The sequence below is a fragment of the Lactuca serriola genome, chromosome 9, assembly GCF_051521515.1.
Source record: "Lactuca serriola cultivar US96UC23 chromosome 9, Lser_US96UC23_V15, whole genome shotgun sequence".
Taxonomy (NCBI): Eukaryota; Viridiplantae; Streptophyta; class Magnoliopsida; order Asterales; family Asteraceae; genus Lactuca; species Lactuca serriola.
In genome coordinates, this window is record NC_136416.1 from 192,827,305 (window position 1) to 192,847,133 (window position 19,829).

The 19,829-nt window shown below is 45.2% G+C and overlaps 1 protein-coding gene across 1 annotated transcript; it reads right to left on the bottom strand.

Annotated features, from left to right (window-relative positions):
- Positions 1-18,217: 18,217 nt before the first annotated feature.
- LOC145076410 (uncharacterized) lies at positions 18,218-19,612 on the bottom strand. The gene has a single exon (XM_079022290.1). It carries the CDS (start codon positions 19,610-19,612, stop codon positions 18,218-18,220), a length of 1,395 nt encoding a protein of 464 aa, XP_078878416.1.
- Positions 19,613-19,829: the final 217 nt, after the last annotated feature.

Consider the following 19,829-nt stretch of genomic DNA (forward strand, 5'->3'; position numbering starts at 1 on the left):
AAATCCCATCTCTACTCGACGAGTCGGGCTATTGACTCGTCGAGTTCCTCTTAAGGAAGGAAAAATACTATATTTAAATTACTTACCAGAAATGGGGCATTATAATTCTCCCCCACTTATCTTAGACTTCATCCTCGAAGTCTGCTGCTACCGATTCTAAAAATAACTCTGGATAGTGCTCCTCCATCTCCTCCTCAGTTTCCCACGTTTACTCTGAACCCTTCCGGTGTTGCCACTAGACCTTCACTAACTGGACCTCTTTGTTTCTCAAGGTCTTCGTCTTTCGATCTTAGATCGCAACTGGTCTCTCAATATATAATTCAAGCTGTTATCAACCTGAATATCCTCCAATGGTACCACTGCTGACTCATCCACCAAACACTTCCGCAACTAAGAGATGTGGAAAGTGTTGTGGATCTAGCAAAGCTCTGCTGGAAGATCTAAACGGTAGGCAACCCGACCCACCCGGGCCAAAACCCTAATGGGACCAATGAACCTGGGGCCCAACTTGCTCCTCTTCCAGAATCGGATGACAACCTTCTACGGTGACACCTTCGGGAGGACCATAGTCCGAATGCCTCCTGTCGGCACAACTCTTTTGCCGAATTTACATAGTCTGCAGTCTGCTACAGACCTGCTGGATCAATTCTGTGGTCTTGAGCACCACCTCAGTGCTCCTGATGACCCTCTGACCGACATCACCCCAACAAATTGGGTTCCTACACTTCCTCCCATAAAGCATCTCGAAAGGAGGGAGGTCAATACTGGCGTGGTAACTGTTGTTATACAAAAATTCCGCTAATGGAAAATACGTATCCTAACTACCACCAAAATCTAGAACACATGCCCGAACCATGTCCCCGAGAGTCTGCATCGTTCTCTCGCTATGACCGTCCATATGAGGGTGGAAAGCGATGCTGAAGTGAAGACGAGTCCCCATCTCGTCATGAAACCGTCTCCAAAACCTAGAAGTGAACCGGACGTCTCGATCTGATACTATCGATACAGGCACTCCGTGTCATGCCACTACCTCGCGCACATAAATATCGGCCAGCTTCTCGGCCGATGTAATCTCCTGAATCGGTATGAAATGCACGATCTTGGTCAACCGATCCACTATGACCCAATTCGAATCAACTCCATGTGCGGTCCTGGGAAGCTTAGTGATGAAATCCATAGTGATATCCTCCCATTTCCACACGGGAATGTCTAAAGGCTGCATCTTTCCACGGGGTCTCTGGTGTTTCGCCTTGACCTTCCTGCAAGCCAGGCATCTCTCCACATACCAAGCTACGTCCCGCTTCATGTAGGGCTACCAATAATTGGGTCGAAGATCTCTATGCATCTTCATCGCCCCTGGGTGGATGCAGAACCGAGACTTGTGGGCCTCATCCATCAGCACCTATCATACTCCTCCCCGGTACGGTACCCAAACTCTCCCGTGAAGGGTCAACAATCCTTGGCTATCATAGTCAAAGGAAGCTACTCGACCAACAATCCTCTCACACTTCGGCCTCTCATCCTTCAGGGCTGCTACCACCTTGCGGCTCAAGGCATCGGCCAATACGTTGGCTTTGCCCGGATGATAAAGGATCTCACAGTCATAATCCTTTACTACGTTTAACCATCGGCGCTGCCTCATGTTCAGATTCAGCTGATCCATGAGGTACCTCAAACTCTTGTGATCCGTGTAAATGGTACAGCGGACCCCATAGAGATAATGTCGCCAAATCTTGAGGGAAAACACTACTTCCCCCAACTCCAAATCGTGTGTAGGATAGTTAGCCTCGTGAGACTTCAACTGTCTAGAGGTGTAAGCTATCACATGGCCTCGCTGCATCAAAACCGCTCCCATACCTATGATCGAACCATCAGAGTAGATTACAAAATCCTCTACTCCCTCTGGTAGGGTAAGAATCAGCGCCTCGCACAATCTCTGTCTGAGGGTCTCAAATGCCGCCTGCTGCTCAGACCCCCAACGAAACACCATCGACTTCTTGGCCAGTCGGGTGACCGGAACTGCTATCTTGGAGAAATCCTGGATGAATCTCCTGTAGTGCCCTGCCAGTCCTAGGAAGCTCCGAATCTCAGATGGAGATCTTGGGACCTCCTACTGCACCACGGCCTCTATCTTTGTCGGATCTACTAGTATACCCTTCTGGTTGACGAGGAGTCCAAGGAACTGCACCTCGCACAACCAGAACTCGCACTTGGAGAACTTCGCGAACAGTCTCTCCCTCCTCAACGTCTCTAGTACCTCTCTCAGGTGCTCCTCATGCTGCTCCTGAGTCTTGGAATAAACCAAGATGTCATCAATGAACACTATCACTAACCGATCCAGCATCGATCTGCATACGCGGTTCATGAGATCCATGAACGCGGCTGGAGCATTGGTGACCCCAACGACATCACCACAAACTCATAATGACCATAGCAGGTCCTAAAAGCAGTCTTCTGCACATCCTCATCCCTGACCCGTATCTGGTGATTACCTGACCATAGATCAATCTTGGAGAACCAAGATGCTCCCTAAAGTTGGTCAAACAAATCGTCTATCATCGGGAGTGGGTAATGGTTCTTCATCATTACCTTGTTCAGCTCCCAGTAATCTATGCACATACGGTGCGACCCATCCTTCTTCCTCACAAACAGGATTGGGGCTCCCCATAGTAAACTACTCGGCCTAATGAAACCCTTGTCTAGCAGCTCCTGCAGCTGAGTAGACAACTCCTGCATCTCTGTAGGAGCCAGCCGATATGGTGCCTTGGCTATCAGAGCCGCACCCAAGACCAAGTCAATCCGAAACTCAACCTGTCTTTCCGGAGGTATCCTAGGCAAGTCCTCCGGGAATACGTCCGGATACTCACGCACTACTGGTACATCGTCAACTGTCGCCTTACCCTTCTCCCGGGCATCTATAACATAGATGATGTACCTTGCGTAACCCTGCTGAACGTAGCACCTCGCTCTCGCTGCTGAACAAAGAATTAGTCCGCGATGTGGCCTCTTGCCCCGAATCACTAACTCTTCCCTACTTGGACTGCGAACAATGCGAACCCTCACTAACTACAGCTCACAATCAATCAGTTCCCCATTGGGGCTCAGCCAATCCATACCCACTATAACCTTATTCCCTCTCAGGGGAATAGGAACCAAGTCCACTGAAAACTACTCATCAAATAACTGCAACGAACACCCCCTATGCACTCCCATGACCCTGATGGTCCTGTCATCAGCTATTTCAACCTCGAGTGGACAATCCAACTCCCCCGGAGCTCTACTAAACCTCTTGCTAAGCGCAAGTGAAGCAAATGATCGGGTGGCCCCCGAATCAAACAATATTGTAGCTGAAATGCCGTTCACTAAGAATGACCCTATACGAAAACATACAACTATGAGAAACAATCAATATCAAATAAGAGACAATAGGAGAATACATACTCGTCACCACATTAGGAGTCGCTCATGCCTCCTCTGCTATCATCTGGAAATCTTTGCTCTTCGCCACTGGCGCCTCACCCCGGCCCTGATGGCCATCTGTAATCCTCAATGTAGCAGGGGCAGGTGCCACCACCTTCCCTGCTACTGCCAAACTCGGACATTAGGACTTTTTATGTCCCTTTTGATTGCAATGGAAGCAAATCAGATCAGATGTTGTGGTAATGGTGGGAGTAGCTATACAATCTCTGCTCATATGCCCGGTCCGACCGCACTTGAAGCAACCGGGACTCCCTGCTTTGCACGCCCCATTGTGCAATCTCCCACACTTGCCACACCGATTGTGGTTCTGTTTTCCTCTAGATCCGTGATCTGATACCTTGGGCTTTGATGAGACCTTGCTCCTATACTGTTCGCCGAATCCTCTCCATTGTTCAGTTATCACTGCAAGATCACAAAGAACAAGGGCCGTCAGCTGCTTTCCGGGAGGAGCTCCCGGAAGAATGCTCCGACAGTCAAGTTAGAGGGCGTTTTAGGGTTTGGGTGTATTCTCTCCAAAGAGTCGAGAGAGCTTACCTCATAGGTCTGAGAGTGTAACCTTTTATACCTAGCTCCCTTGCCTGATCCGTACCAGACAAGATCGCTTTTTGGGGAGACAGGATCAGGGGCGCTGATTGGAGAGTCATGCGCCTTTATCCGTCATGGCGCTCTTATTGGCTTTGAAGGTAATGCGGCTATCCTCCTGCCTGTCACCTGACCGTTTCTTTTGTCTTGTAGCTGGGAGGGTCTCTAGGCGAGTGCAAGCCTTTCAATTGTGTGTTCCGCTCTAGAGGGCACCAGCGGACGCTAAGCCTGCTGGGCCGGGTTGGCGTGCGCGAGCCTTTCATTTGTGCCTTCCACTCCCGGGCGTGCCAGCGGACGCTAAGCCTGCTGGGCTGAGCCCGGTTGGCATGTCCGGCTCATATTCCTGTCGTGCTGCCCTAGGCACGTCATCAAGTCCCCTAGTCCTATAGCCGTAGCGTTGCAACGCTAGCTATGACGTTCTGGACTTAAATAGCTTACGCGTGTCGGTTTTTCTTTGCCCGCCGTTCCGTCTTTAATGGCGATGTGACTGCGCATGATGTCTGGTAACCGCGTCATCATGTCATGCATTTAAATGTCCCGCCTCTCCCTTTTCTTTATAAGGGCTTTTGAACGGTTTATCTTTATCTTTTCCTTCTTCCTCCTTCGTCTTCTTCTTTATTCTTTCTTCATGGCAGTCCTTCCTGGTATCCTCCCCTCCGCCGCTGAGTACCGTCGACTGGAGGCCACCAATGGCTCGTCTTCTCTGGAAGGTGTGGAGTTTCCTGCACCTGGTTCTAGCATCTCATCCCCTCCCCCCGGTAAGATTGGGGTTTTCTTGAAAACCCTGGACGATGGGATCCGCTTCCCTTTGACCGATTTTCAGTTGGAAGTCTTCCAGAAAGATGGTTATAGTCTTCAGATGTTGACTCCCAATGCAGTTAACAAAGTGGTTGTGTTTGAAATGGTCTGCAGAGCCAATGGGTATATTCTAGACTACTTCGTCTTCAAGTTTTTCTTCCGATTCTGTGTTACCGGTGACAAATACACCTTCTTGGTCCGGCAGGGAGGACACGCCTTGGTTCCAGATGGGCGTACCCCAAAAAGTTGGCAGGAAAATTGGTTGTGGGTGAATCAGGGGTTGGTAGGGAGTGGTCGTTATCGTGCCAATGCTTTCGCCGATACCATTCCCAAGCTCTTTCCCCACAACCAGGGTACTACCGACTACTTGAAGAGCGTGCAAGTATCTGCTGAAGATTACTCTGAGGCGCTTCTTTCTGGGGTAGGGATGAGTCCCTTTTGGCGGCGGCGCGACAAAATGGCGGTGTTCTTCTCCGTCGTTGATGGTGAGTGTTGTACCCTCCTTTTCCTTTTCCATCCCCTATTATTCCTATGTTGCTTATATTTCCCTTCTGCTTTCCCTAGGTGTTGAATCTTCTCTGTACATGGACGAGGTGCTGCACAAGCGTTATCGGGGCAAGTTGGAGTTTCGGGAGGTGGATATGGTCGATCGGCTTCCTCCACCCCGCCGGATGGACCAACTTGCTCTAACCGTTTCCCCTCCTGTTCCTCCCACGGGTTCATCAGCATCCGAGGAGAATCCGCTGCATGCTCGCCCTATTTCTGCTGTCATGGAGGATAATGTGGATAGCAAGGAGGGAATCATTGCTGACGTCTGACAGATGCATGCAAGAGAAAAGCTGTACAGGCCATGTGCGAGCCAGTTACTGGTGCGCCTACTGCTACCAAGAGAGTGCATACTAGGCGCAGCTTCTCTCACTTGCTGAGTTCCATGAGTTCCACACCAACTGGTGTGGTAGTGATCCCTGATGACGACACGCAACAGTCCGAAGGGATCAACAGGGCGACTGAACAGCCCGTTATTTCAGATGTCTCTTCTATTCCTTCTCCCAGTGTTCCATTTGTTCCTTCAAAGCTTTCCCCGGCAAAGGGTTTTGGTGTTTCTGGACAGGCTGTGATCTCCAAGGATGGTGGTTCTGGAGATGGTGCTTCTGAGTCTGCTATTTTTGTTCCATCCTGGGATCTTCGCAACGATTCTCGGCTTTCTGTGCGTGCAAATGCTATAGAATTTCCGCGCCATGCCCCCCTCCCACTGCAATTGGATATATGGAGGCAATGGGTAACCCTGCCCTTTCTCACAATATGGCTTACGCTGCCGCGCAGGCCATGTTTTATCTTGTTGCTGGTTCCCGGCGCGTCCATGCCTTCGGCGAGATGGAGAATGTGCATGCCGCCTGTCGATCACGTGTGGCAAGTCTGGAGCGCCGTCTGAGTGAGCTTGGTGATGATCTTTGCTTATCGGAGAAAAAGTGTGAATTGCTAGTGTTCGAAAAGAACGTCCTTGATGAAGCTAGAATAGTACTGGAGGCCAAGGTTGATTCCCTCACGCAGGTGAACGAAGGTTTGATGATTCAGGTAGAGAGTCTTGAGCGTAATGTCACTGACCGTGACAAGCTCGTGTTATCACTACAGTCGGATATGGACGCTTCTCATCGAGACTTAGATTGGTTGGTGCATGTTGGCGTGGTCCGCATTACTGATAAGTTCATCGAGCATCCTGATTTTACCAATGCAATAAGCCTAATTCGTCATGCTGCATTTGTGGCTGGGGTTGAGTCCCTTCAGAAGACTTCTGCTGGTGGTGGGGGTGGGGAGGTAGTTGCGAGTACTTCTTTGGCTGGTCCTTTAGTTAGTGTAAATGATGCTCTTTTGTCTTTTGCCAGTATGGACCATCCATCTCTGTTGGGTTTGGGGTAGTTGGGTATTGAAGGTCTTCGGGAGTTATGCTCTTTTGGTGGTTCTGAGGGTACTCCAGAAAGTATGGTGGGTCAGGAAATTGTGCCAGTAGTTGGGAATGGTAAGGATGGTGAGGCTGTTGGTGAAGGTGATCGCGGTGTTGAGACAATTGCTGGTGATGGTAATGTCGATGAGGTGGTCGTGGATGTTGGAGGGGATGTTGAGGAGGTTTCCCCGGAATCGTGTGCTACCCCTCCCGGGGTGTGAAAATTTCTCTACTTAGTTGGTTTAGGTTTTGCTGCTTTTGACTTGTGTAATGTTCAAACTTTTAGAAACAATGTTTTATTTTCCTAGATATGTATTTTGTGTGCTTTAAGCATTATCTGTTCTTTGCTAACTTTGTTTATCGTTTTGCCTGCTTGTTTATTATACGTTGTTTGGGAGATACAGCGCCCTGATGCTCTAAAATATTTTGTTTTGCTCTAGCTATCTTCGACGCACTAAGTGTCGGTATTGGACGCTCTTAGCGACCAGCAATCGAGTTTTGCGTGCGAACATTGAATCGTTATAAATTAATACACTAAGTATCAAATATCAGCAATTGCATTATCATTCTACATTGACTGCGGATTTTTAAATACACTAAGTATTAAACTCATGCCACTAAGCATGGACATGTGTACTCTAAGTACTTAGGATGTGCTACACTAAGCAGCATGTCGATTAGCTGAGGTTGCGTGTCTTCCCTCTTTCATGTTTAAAAGAAATACTTCTTCAAGTTCCTGGCGTTCCATGTTCTTGGAATCTGCCTACCTTCCATCGTTTGTAACACATATGCGTCATTCCTGTTTGCCTATGTGACTCTATAAGGGCCTTCCCATGTTGGGCACAACTTGCCTTAGGGCTGGGCTCGACATGCTTCATTTTTCCTCAAAACGTATTCTCCAACTCTGAACGCCTTTTCCTTTACCCTTTGATCGTAGTATCTTTCTGTCGCATGCTTGTAAACAGCTTGGCGCATTTCAGACTTCTCACACTTCTCCTCTAGGATATCCAGGTTTATCCTCAGGTCTTGTGCGTTGCTTTCCTCATCATCAATGGTCACCCTCAGTGTGTTCATTTCCACTTCCATGGGAAGCATGGCCTCTGTTCCATATGTTAGGCTGAAAGGGGTTGCCTTTGTGCTTGCTTGTGGTGTAGTTATGTACGGCCACAGCACCGTCGGTATCTCCTCTGCCCAGTTCCCTTTTGCTTTTCCAATCCTCTTCTGGATTCCATTCATAATGGTTCGATTGGATACCTCCGTCTGTCCGTTCGCTTGCGGGTGTGCCACCGATGTGAAACGTTGGCTTATCCCTTTGGTGGTGCACCATTCTCTGAACGGATTTTCCGCAAACTGTAGGCCGTTATCGCTGATTAGAACTTTGGGTGTCCCAAATCTTGTCATGATGTTCTGAAGCATTTGAGGCACAACATTTGGGGTGCTAGGCTCACAAAGTCTTGAAGGAATCCAAGCAACAACAAGGTATGTATTTCTACTAGTTTCTATGTTTAATATATTCCCCATGCCATGCTAGTTAGGAAATAACCTTGAAAAGAAATTTGCATGTATATAGAGAAAACATAGATTCAAGGTTATTAGGGTTGCATGTACACTTAGGAAGTGATAGAATGCTCGAAACCCATCAGTGGTATCAGAGCCTGGGATTGTTTTCTGTATACTTGATGCAAAACTGCTTGAAAATCGAAAAAACTGCTCACTGTCGACTGGACTCGCCGAGTTCATGGGGAGGACTCGCCGAGTCCATGTACAAATTCATCCTACTCGTCGAGTAGGATCATGCACTCGACGAGTAGGTGCGTGATGGGCAGTCTTTTCGTGTTTTGTTGCTGGAAATAGATTAGAATCATTATCCCAATCTGTTTTGGACTTGTAAAATCTATTTTTCAAAATGATAATGATTATGTTAATCTATTTTACATGACTTTTAACAAATTCAAAGTATTATATATGTTCATATGATTTCTTGAAATTGCTTGACATGAATTTGTGTTCTTATGAGTTTTTAGAAGATCATAGGAATTGTGTGTAACCACCATGTGTGTTTAATTCTTGATCTTAATTGCATTGATGGTGTCCATAACTTGTCCTCAAGTTATGGATAACCAAAGGTCACTTCTTTAATTTGTGTTTAAAGAACTAAAGAGGTTTCATAAAATGAAGAGTCTTCATTTTTATGAACCATTAAAACTCATAAGTTACAAATTGAAGAGACTTGGAATAGTTTCAATTCTTGCCGTCAAGTTTTGGAATTTGAAAAGTCTTACACTCTAATACTTTAATTCCAAATTAAACCTTAGATTTTTAAAAGGTTTAAAAATCAACACTTATACTATTATTATAATTATGTATAAGAATATGTCGTTCTTACCGTTAGTAGGCCTCATTCATGAAGCCGGTCTATAAGGGGGGTATAAGGTTGTTGCCTATAAAATGGTGACTTAATGGGTGTCCACTCTCACCCACCGCTTCCTTAATCGATGGAGGGTCGTTAGCCGAACGGGTAGGATACGACTTTAAATTCTCATTAAAAGTATAATGAATTATAAAGTAACTATACATTATAAATTCCCAATCTTAGTTACTTTAGGAAAATGTGAAATTGGTGCTAGCCCATAAAATTACACTTTGTACCTTACCAAGTCGTTAGTGGAGCGTGTGTGGTTAACCGGCACACTAACATGGACTAGTAAGGGTGGCAAAGGGTAACTTGACTTTATTATAGATCGGTGGAGCGTGTGTGGTTAACCGGCACATCGATTAGGTAATATTGTTAAGGGTACCAAGTCAATTTGTATGGTTATTCATACCTTGTTTGTGATCCTCGGCATCCCAGTCACAAACTTGAGAGGGCACATTCGAGATTCAAACATGCCATTGAAAAGTTCAATGTATCTCAGAAGATCTAGGAGTTTCAAAACCAATAAAACCTAATAATGAAATATTTCGTCTTATGGTGGAAATTGGTAAATCGTCATTTACCTACCTTCAAATATTTTATAGTGTGGATTACGGCATCCCTCTTCCACCCATAAATAGTTTGTTGGATCCTAGCCTTAATATTTCATTTGGGTGACTTATTAAGGATTCTTAATCTAATGAAACTTATCTTCCTTTTATTCCAGATGTCTTCCAATAACGCTGCTGGCTCAAACCCGAAAGGCTCCTTTTCCCTAATGAACTTGTGTGGTAAGGTCATCTTTGATGGATCCAACTTTAATGAGTGGATCAGAAACATCAGGATGATTACCCGCTATGAGGACAAAGAATATGTCCTTGATAGGGAGCTTAAGGTTGTTAATGAAGCCACTGCTACTCCAGAAGAGCTTGCGGAGTTCATTGCGCATGAGAAGGATGCCACCAAGGTGTCCTGCATCATGATGGCCACAATGACTCCGGAACTCCAAAAATCTTATGAATATTTCTACCCCTATGAGATGCACCTAGATCTGATGGAAAGGTACCATCAGAGCGCACGTCAAGAGAGGTATGAAATCATTTCCTCCATGATAACCGCAAGGATGAAGGATGGTGAACCCATCACCGGTCACTTGCAGAAGATGCAGAGGTTCGTTGACCGGTTGCTGAAGCTTAATGTTGACTTCCCTGAGGAATTGGCGATTGACATCATTCTCCATTCCTTACCTCAAAGTTATGATCAGTTTCATATGACTTATCATATGAATAAGGAGGAAGTCACACTTAGAAAACTTCAAGGACTCTTAAGGACAGCTGAAAATGGCCTTTAGGGTAAAGCGGTTGCTACTTCTACTCCTTTAACAACCCCTGTTCTTGCAATTGGGCAAGGGAAGGGTAAGAAGAGGAAAAGCCCTTCAAAGGGTACCAAGGGTAAGACTCTTGATGGCTCTTCTTCAAGTGGGACAAAGAAAGGTCCCATTACTCCTTCTTCAAACCCAAAGGAAGCACAATGCTTCTATTGCCAAGATAAGGGACACTTCAAGCGAAGCTGCGCCAAATATATGCAAGATGTAAAGGATGGGAAGGTTAAACCCACCCATGCAGGTATTTACACAATATTGTCTAACAACTCATCTAATGCTAATTCTTGGGTGCTTGATACAGGGTGTGGTATTCACATTTGTACTGATTTGCTGGCACTAAGAAGAAGCGAGCAAGTGGAGCACGGGAAGATAAACTTAGTCATGGGCAACAGGAAAGCATCACCTATTACCAAGATAGGAGTTTATTCTTTATTGCTTAATAATGGGTTAATGTTAGATTTGAATAAGTGTTGTTACTCGCCCGAAATAGCGAGAAATATTATTTCTTTTCATGGCTTGTACAAACAAGGTTTTACATTTTCATTTGATAATAAAAATGGTGTTATTAATGTTTATTACAATGATGGATTTTACTTTAAAGCAATACCTTGATGTGATGGTGTATCTGAAGCCGTGAATGTTGTAGACAATCTAGGAAATAATGTGTTGTATATTGATTCTTCTGATAGCTTGGATAAAGCATCCTTGTGTCATTGTCGTCTTGGACATGTTAGCAAGAAGCGCATAGGCCAACTCCAAAAGGCTGGAGTCTTGGAATCATTTGACCTCAAGTCAGATGATAGTTGCGAGTCTTGTTTACTTGGAAAAATGACAAAGTCGCCCTTCACAGGTACTTGTGATATAGGTGAAGGTTTGTTGGACCTTGTACACACGGATGTGTGTGGGCCCTTCAGAGTTGCTACAAGGGATGCTAATCATTATTATGTGACTTTTACTGATGATTACAGTAGATATGGATATATTTACTTAATCAAGCATAAGTCAGAAACCTTTGAAAAGTTCAAAGAGTTTAAGCAGGAAGTTGAGAATCAATTGGGCTGGAACATCAAGATGCTCCGATCCGATCGGGGAGGAGAGTATCTTAGCATTGAGTTCCTTGACTATCTTAAGAAATGTGAGATTGTCTCACAATTGACACCTCCCAGGACACCACAGTTGAATGGTGTGGCTGAGAGGCGCAATCAAACCTTATTGGATATGGTTCGTTCCATGATGAGTCGAGCTTCGTTACCAATCTCTTTCTGGGGGTATGCCTTAGAAATTGCCGCCCATATCCTTAATCTAGTCCCTACTAAAAAGGTTGCCAAAACACCTCACGAGATGTGGACTGGGAAAGTGCCTAATTTGGACCACATCAAGATTTGGGGTTGTGAAGCGTTTGTGATGCGTGAGACTCATGACAAGCTTGAGCCCCAAAGCGAGAGGTGTATTTTCATCGGCTACCCACAGAGATCCTTTGGTTACCTCTTCTATAGACCCAGTGACAATGTGGTCTTTGTAGCAAGAAGAGGAGTCTTTCGTGAGAGAGACTTCATAAGCCAAGGGGACAGTGGGAGGCAATTTGACCTTGAAGAGCTTCAAGAGTCAAGTGGTGAAGGAACCTCAAATGCTGTCAGCCAACCTGAGGAGGAAACTCCTATTGAGCCGATAGTTGAGTCTGTACCTCCAAGACGTTCCACTAGGGTGAGGAACACACCTGAATTTTATTATGGTTATCACATCACCACTGAAGGTGATACATTTATCAGTGATAGTACACTGATAGATTTGGATAAACCTAATAATTATAAGGAAGCCATGGCAGGCCCTGAGTCTGCGAAATGGAAGGAGGCTATGGACAGCGAGATTCAGTCCATGTATGACAATCAAGTTTGGAACTTGGTTGACAATGTACCAGGTCGTAAGACAGTTGGGTGCAAATGGATGTTCAAGAAGAAGACCGACATGGATCGAAAGTAGACACTTATAAAGCACGACTGGTTGCAAAGGGCTTTACTCAAACTCCGGGAGTTGACTATGATGAGACCTTCTCACCAGTAGCTAAGATTAAGTCTATTAGAGTGTTGTTAGCCATAGTTGCATTTCATGACTATGAAATATGGCAAATGGATGTCAAAACCGCTTTCCTTAATGGGAAGTTGACTGAGGATGTTTACATGGCTCAGCCAGAGGGTTTTGTCGATCCAAAATACCCTAATAGAGTGTGTAAGCTTGAAAAATCTATTTATGGATTGAAACAAGCATCTCGCAGATGGAATCTTTGCTTTGATGAGAAAGTCAAAGAGTTTGGCTTTTCTAGGAGTGAGGATGAGTCTTGTGTCTATGTCAGGGCTAGTGGGAGCATAGTTAGCTTCTTGGTGTTGTATGTGGATGACATACTTCTCATAGGAAACAACATCCCAACTTTGCAGGAGGTTAAGGCCTGGCTTGGGAAGTGTTTTGCTATGAAGGACCTTGGGGAAGCTGCCTATATCCTAAGGATAAGGATATTGAGAGATAGGAGTAAGAGACTAATTGGACTTAGTCAAAGTACTTATGTGGATAAGATACTGAAGAGGTTCAGTATGCAAGATTCCAAGAAAGGAGAGTTACCAATCCAGAGTAATGCCAAGCTAAGTAAGACTTAGAGTCCGAGTACAGAGGTTGAGATAGGTGAGATGAGTCAGATACCATATGCTTCCGCTATGGGCTCGATCATGTATGCTATGACCTGTACTCGCCCTGATGTGGCTTTTGCTTTGAGCATGGTCAGTAGATATCAAGGGAACCCTGGCAAGGCACACTGGACAGCGGTAAAGAACATTCTCAAGTATTTGCGGAGGAATAAGCATTGGGTCCTTACCCTCGGAGGCAGTGATGACTTGGGAGTGTAAGGATATAGTGATGCTAGCTTTCAAACTGATAGGGATAATTTCCGCTCTCAGTCAGGCTGGGTCTTTATCCTAAATGGAGGAGCCATTACTTGGAAAAGTTCCAAGCAGGAGACAGTAGCTGATTCGACTTGTGAATCAAAGTACATAGCAACTAGCTAGGCAGCAAAAGAGGCGATATGGCTAAAGAACTTCATCGGAGACCTCGAAGTTATACCAGCTATAAAGGAGCCAATGGAAATTTTCTGTGACAGTGAAAGTGCAGTTGCTTTGGCGAAAGAACCAAGAGATCACGGGAGATCTAGGCACATTGACAGAAAATACCATTTCATCAGACATAGAATAGAAGAAGGACTCCTCGTGGCAAAGAGGGTATCATCAGATGAGAACCCGACAGATCCCCTCACGAAGGGACTAAGCAGGGTTAAGCATTTACAACATGCAAGGCGCATTAGGCTGAAGGATGATATTAGTTTCAATAATTAGATTCCTGAAATTTGTAAAATGTAATTGACATTTGATGATAAATAAAAGTTGTTATTTATTTATAAGTAAAGTGTTACTATCTTGTGTTGATTGTTTACTATGTTTCAATTTTGCATGTTTTTACTTCTAGAATAATTATGTTATGGTATATATATCATATTATTCAAACCATCCACAGTCAATCAAACTTTGGAAGTAATTATTGATTTAAGACTGTCATGAATTTGGCTTGTATGATTTGTCTAAAGTGCTTTGGACAATGCAATGGTTGCTACAACATTCATGAGTACTCATAAGAGCTAAGTATTGGATTCAACCCACGCTCACTTGCATCACTTCATGGAATTTATCTCGAGTGATCGTGAGACGGTAATATCATATAAATCTTCAAACCTAGAGATATGAGTTGTTGACCATGAGTTGGTTAGTCATTTATTGTACGAAAACGCATTGGTAACTCGATGTTATAAAACGTGCCTTTGTGAGTAATTCAACAAGTAGTTAGTACAAGCATATCAGTCGAAGTTTATCTGTTCCTTCTAGAAATAGAAGCGATATCTGGGCCCCTCGATGATTTGGTTTTGACCTATGTACAGGGCCCGGTCAGAACCTAATTGATGTGTTCAATTTAGTTCTATGTCGAAACAAATCGAAGATCGAGAAACAAATGCTGGACAATAAGTAAGACCATGTTCCATGTGTTTTTCCGGCTGATATCATGAGAGCAGAGGATTATATGATCACTTATCTTAAATGGCGTATCATCATCATCTCAGTTCCGAGAGACTTTGAAAGAGCTACGATTGCTAGTCGGATTTTGAAGTCATATTTGCAAATATATTTATTAGACTTATTCAAGTTGGAGACTGTTGGATATAGTGTCTAAGTCCATAACTTTATTTGGTATGTACTTGATCCGACCCGGCATGGTCCATTTGCGTTACATGGCATTGCAATACTTGGATAGACTAAATGAGAGAATATGGCACTTATGATTATTAATATATTATAAGTTCTAATATATTAATAATAGTATTATTTAATTAGTATTGATCAAGTATTAATCTAGTATTAATTTGGTGATCAAAGTGAGACTAATTAAATAGATAGGGTTGATTATGACAATCATCAATTCTTTATGTTACATTAATGATCCATGGTTTATAGGTTATGGATGTAACCATTTGGAGCTCCATGGATAGTCCATGGGAGTTACAAACCCATGGGTCATGAGAAATGAAGAGTCATGACAATTATGGGTCTTCTTAATGAAACCCTAATTGTGACACCACTATAAAAGGAACCCTTTGGCTAGCAAAATGGTAACCTAAGGTTACTAGATTTTGAGTGCTAGAAGTATTCTCTCAAGTTATTCCAAGTTTTTGTGGTGTTGTGTGAAGCATTTGAGGCACAACATTTGGGGTGCTAGGCTCACAAAGTCTTGAAGGAATCCAAGCAACAACAAGGTATGTATTTCTACTAGTTTCTATGTTTAATATATTCCCCATGCCATGCTAGTTAGGAAATAACCTTGAAAAGAAATTTGCATGTATATAGAGAAAACATAGATTGAAGGTTATTAGGGTTGCATGTACACTTAGGAAGTGTTAGAATGCTCAAAACCCATCATGTTCTTCCATACAAACTTCATCATGTGTCTCTCCGATATGCACGCCAGCGGTTCCGCCTCAATCCATTTTGTGAAGTAGTCCACGGCCACCACCATATACTTTAGCTTTCCTGGGGCTTCTGGGAATGGACCCACTATATCTATCCCCCACTGGTAAAATGGCCATGGGCTGGATATGTTATGCAGTGGCACCGAGGGATTCGCTTGAACTGGGGCGTAAAACTGACACTCCCCACATTTCCTGGTCATTTCTATCGCATCTTGCTGTATCGTTGGCCAGTATACCCCCATTCGCAACACCTTGCCCGTTAAATCCCGTGCCCCCTCGTGCGCGCCTACCTGGCCTGAGTGTGCATCCTGTAGCATTTCTCTCCCTTTGATTTGGTCCACACACTTTAGGCATGGGGTCGTGAACCCTTTCTTGTATAATTCTCTATTAACCATTGCATATGAAGGCGCTTTTATACGTATCTTCCTGGCTTTGCCATGATCGTCTGGCAATACCCCCGTCTGTAGGTATTCCCTGAACGGTGTCATCCATGTGGGTCCGGCCGGGGTTAGGTTGTTCACTTGCTGCTCGTCTATACTTCTGTCGCGGAGCACCTCTATTAGGACCTTCTTTGACAAATGGTCGAAGCACGTAGAGGCCAACTTACTCAAAGCATCTTCTCTCTTGTTTTCACTCCTAGGTATCTGTTTGATTGTAAACTTCCCGAATGATCCTACCAATTATTTCGCCATCTTTACATATTTTCCCATCCTCTGATCTCTTACTTCGAAACTCCCATTAACCTGATTTTCTACTAGCCTTGAGTCAGTTAGGGCTGTTACAGCTTTTGCACCCATCTGCTTGGCTAGGTGTAATCTTGCGAGCAACGCTTCGTACTCCGCTTCGTTGTTTGACGTGTGGAAATCGAAACGGAGGGCGTAGGTTACCTTTTCTCCTTCTAGGCTAGTTAGGATCAGCCCCGCCCTTGAGCCCTCCCTGTTGGATGCTCCATCCGTATACAAGGTCCATGAATTGTTGCCAGTCGGGGTCCCTTAAACTGCCCACACTTTCTCTTTGGTCGGGTCCCCACCGTCTGGAATTTCTAGTAAGAAATCGACTAGCGCTTGTCCCTTGAAACTTGTCCTTGGGCGATAGTTTATGTCATGCTCTCCCAATTCGATCGCCCATTTCGCCAGCCGGTCGGACGTCTCCGGCTTGAGAAGTATCTGTTTGATGGGATAACTCGTGAGCACCTCTATCAGGTGTGCTTGGAAGTATCGCCTTAGTCGTTGAGCTGCATAAATGAGTGCCAGGACCAGCCTCTCTAGCGTGGGATAGTTGAGTTCTGGTCCTTGCAACGCTCTGCTAACAAAGTATACCTGTCTCTGCTCCCCTTCCCTTTCTACAGTCAATACTGAAGATATTGTTTTACCTGACGTTGAGAGGTATACTTGTGGCTTCTCTCCAGGGATGACGCTGGCCAGTGTGAGTAATTCATGTAGCATTCCTTAATTCTTTGGAGCGCTTCTTCTGCTTCATCCATCCACTGGAAATTTCTCTTCTCAATGCAACCCTTCAACGTGTGGAATAACGGCATGGCCTTGTCAGCGGATTTCGAAATGAACCTGCTTAGGGCTGTGAGTTTCTTATTCAAGCCCTATGCATCCCTGAGGGAGCTCGGTGTTGGTGTCTCGATGAATTCATCAACTTTGGACAGGCTGGGCTGGATACCTTGTCTGGTGACGTAGTACCCCAGGAACTGCCCTTCTTCCACCCCAAACGTACATTTGGCTGGGTTACGGTTTCATCTTCACCGTCTCAGGGTTCGGAAAGTTTCTTCAATATCATGTAACATCTTGTCTTCATGTGGGCTCTTGATTACCATGTCGTCCACGTATACCTCGATGTTTCTCCCGATTTGTTTAGCAAATATCGAGTCGACCAGGTGCTGATATGTGGCCCCTGCGTTCTTTAGACCGAAAGGCATCTTGGTGTAGCAGAAGGTGCCGTGATCTGTGTAGAAGGCTATTTTCTCTTCATCTTCTTTGCTCATCAAGATCTGGTGATACCCTTTGTATGCATCCAGAAAACACTTTAACTTAAAACCTTGTAGCGATTCCACCTTCTAGTCAATCTCCGGGAAGGGATAACAATCTTTAGGGCATGCCTTATTTAAGTCGGAAAAGTCGATGCACATACGCCACGATCTGTCTTGCTTGTGGACCATAACTGGGTTCGCGATCCACGTCGGGAATATTGCCTCCCATACTATCCCGGCTTCTGCCAGCTTGGCAACTTCTGCAATAATTTCCCTATTACGCTCCCCTCCTATAGACTCTCCTTTTCTGCTTAACCTCCTTTGCGCCTGGTTTAATTACGAGCTTATTTTCGATGACCTTTCTTTCCACACCTACCATGTATGTGGGGGTCCATGCGAACACATGCTTGTATCGTCTAAGTAAGTCGACCAGCGCCTTCCTTGTGCAGGTTGGGAGATCGCATCCGACGCTGATTGGCTGATCGGGGTGTCTTTCATTGATTACTTCCTTGCCTTTCCCGGGGTTTGCGCTTGGGTCTCTTGGTCTCTTTGGTTATCTCTGCTGGCTTCATGACTGTATAGCATTACAATTCTTTGGGTGGAGTGGCTAACATCGTAGCCGCGCCCATTGGGGTGTCGAATTTCATGATCCCATGCATAGTAGATGGCACTGCTCCTAGCTTCAAGAGGGTTGTTCTTCCCAGAATGATATTGTGTTCCGCCGAATGTCGAATGACCACGAAGTCTATCAAGGCGATTTTCTTTCGTTGTTTGTCGTGGCTAGTAATGGTCAAAGGGAGGTGAATTGTGCCCAGTGGCCATAGGATATGACCTGTGAATCCTACTAGCCTCTTGGTCGTGGGTCGTAAGTTATCCTTCCATCGTTCTGGGAGGAGTCTGAAGCAGTGCTCATAGATGATGTCTGCCAAACTCCCGGTGTCGACATAGACCCTATGTATGGTTACATCCCTGATGGAGGCTTGTATCACTAGTGGGTTGTCGCCCCTCCATCCTTCCAGTCGGGGGTCTTGCACGGAGAATGTGAGTGTGCGTGCTAAAAGCTTGGCGGTCTCCTCTCCCCCCTGTTCTTCCCCGCTTTTCTTGCTTCGTATCATGAATATTTCCTTGGACCGGGTGCCCTCACGAGGTGCACCTTTGGTGTTCTCATCGTCAAACTTGGTGCGCAAGCTTCGCGCAACTTCCACCAGATCTCCTTTGAGTTGCTTCTCCTCCATCTCTTTCTTTAATACCGAACAGTTGGTTGTATCGTGTGTCTTACTCTTGTGATACTCACAGTATCGGTTCTTGGGTGACTTTGTCGGCTGCTGTTTCTCGGACACCATGTACACTTTTGGGCAGCGAATGCATCTGTCGTCCTTGGCAAATGGTCGGAAATGCCTCGGTGGTCTTCTTGCCTGGCCATAGTGCCTATTTCCCCCCCTCCCCCGGAAATCCATGTGACTCGGATTGTGATGTCTGGTCGCCATGGCATTCAAGTAGGCCTGCTTGGCTGCCTCACCGTCTTCCTGTCGTAGATATCGTTCTACCCTTTCCTTCAATTTGGCCCGTGTTAGGGGCTTCTTTCCCATGAGTTTTTGCGACAAAGGGCCTGGAAGAAGTCCCAATGTGAAGGCGCCAGCTATGAGCCTTTCATCGTGTCCCGGTACATCCAATGTAGCATTTATGAATCTTGTGAAATATTCACGTACAGTTTCCCCCTCTTTCTGCTTATAGCCTATGGTTGAATGAGAATCTCCTTTGTACTTACGTAACTGCATGAAGTTGGTAAGGAAAAGGTACTTAAGCTGAGCAAAGTTTGAAATGTTGCCTGGTGGCAACGTCTTGAACCACGTATCGGCGTTGCCATCAAGGGTCGTTGGGAAGTATGTGCACCAGAACTTCTCCTTAAGTTTCAACATCGTCATCGTCCATTCATATGTGTCGATGTGGCTATCTGGGTAGGTGGTTCCATTGTACATTTTGAGCGTCGGGAGCTTCGCTGTGTTCGGTATTTCATAGTCCAACAGCTCTTTGACAAACAGAGACGTCACACTACGGGAAAAGCCATCCTGACCCGGGACAGTCAAGACTCCTTATTGGTATTGATGATTCATGCCATGTGATGGCGGCGTGAGGTAGCCAGAACTTGGTTCGTAAAAGGGGTACGGCTGGAGTGGCAGCTGGAGGGGATAACTG

Bases quoted from the DNA above. Each gene is read 5' to 3' on its own strand.
- LOC145076410 (XM_079022290.1), bottom strand. From the start codon at position 19,612: ATGTACAATGGAACCACCTACCCAGATAGCCACATCGACACATATGAA.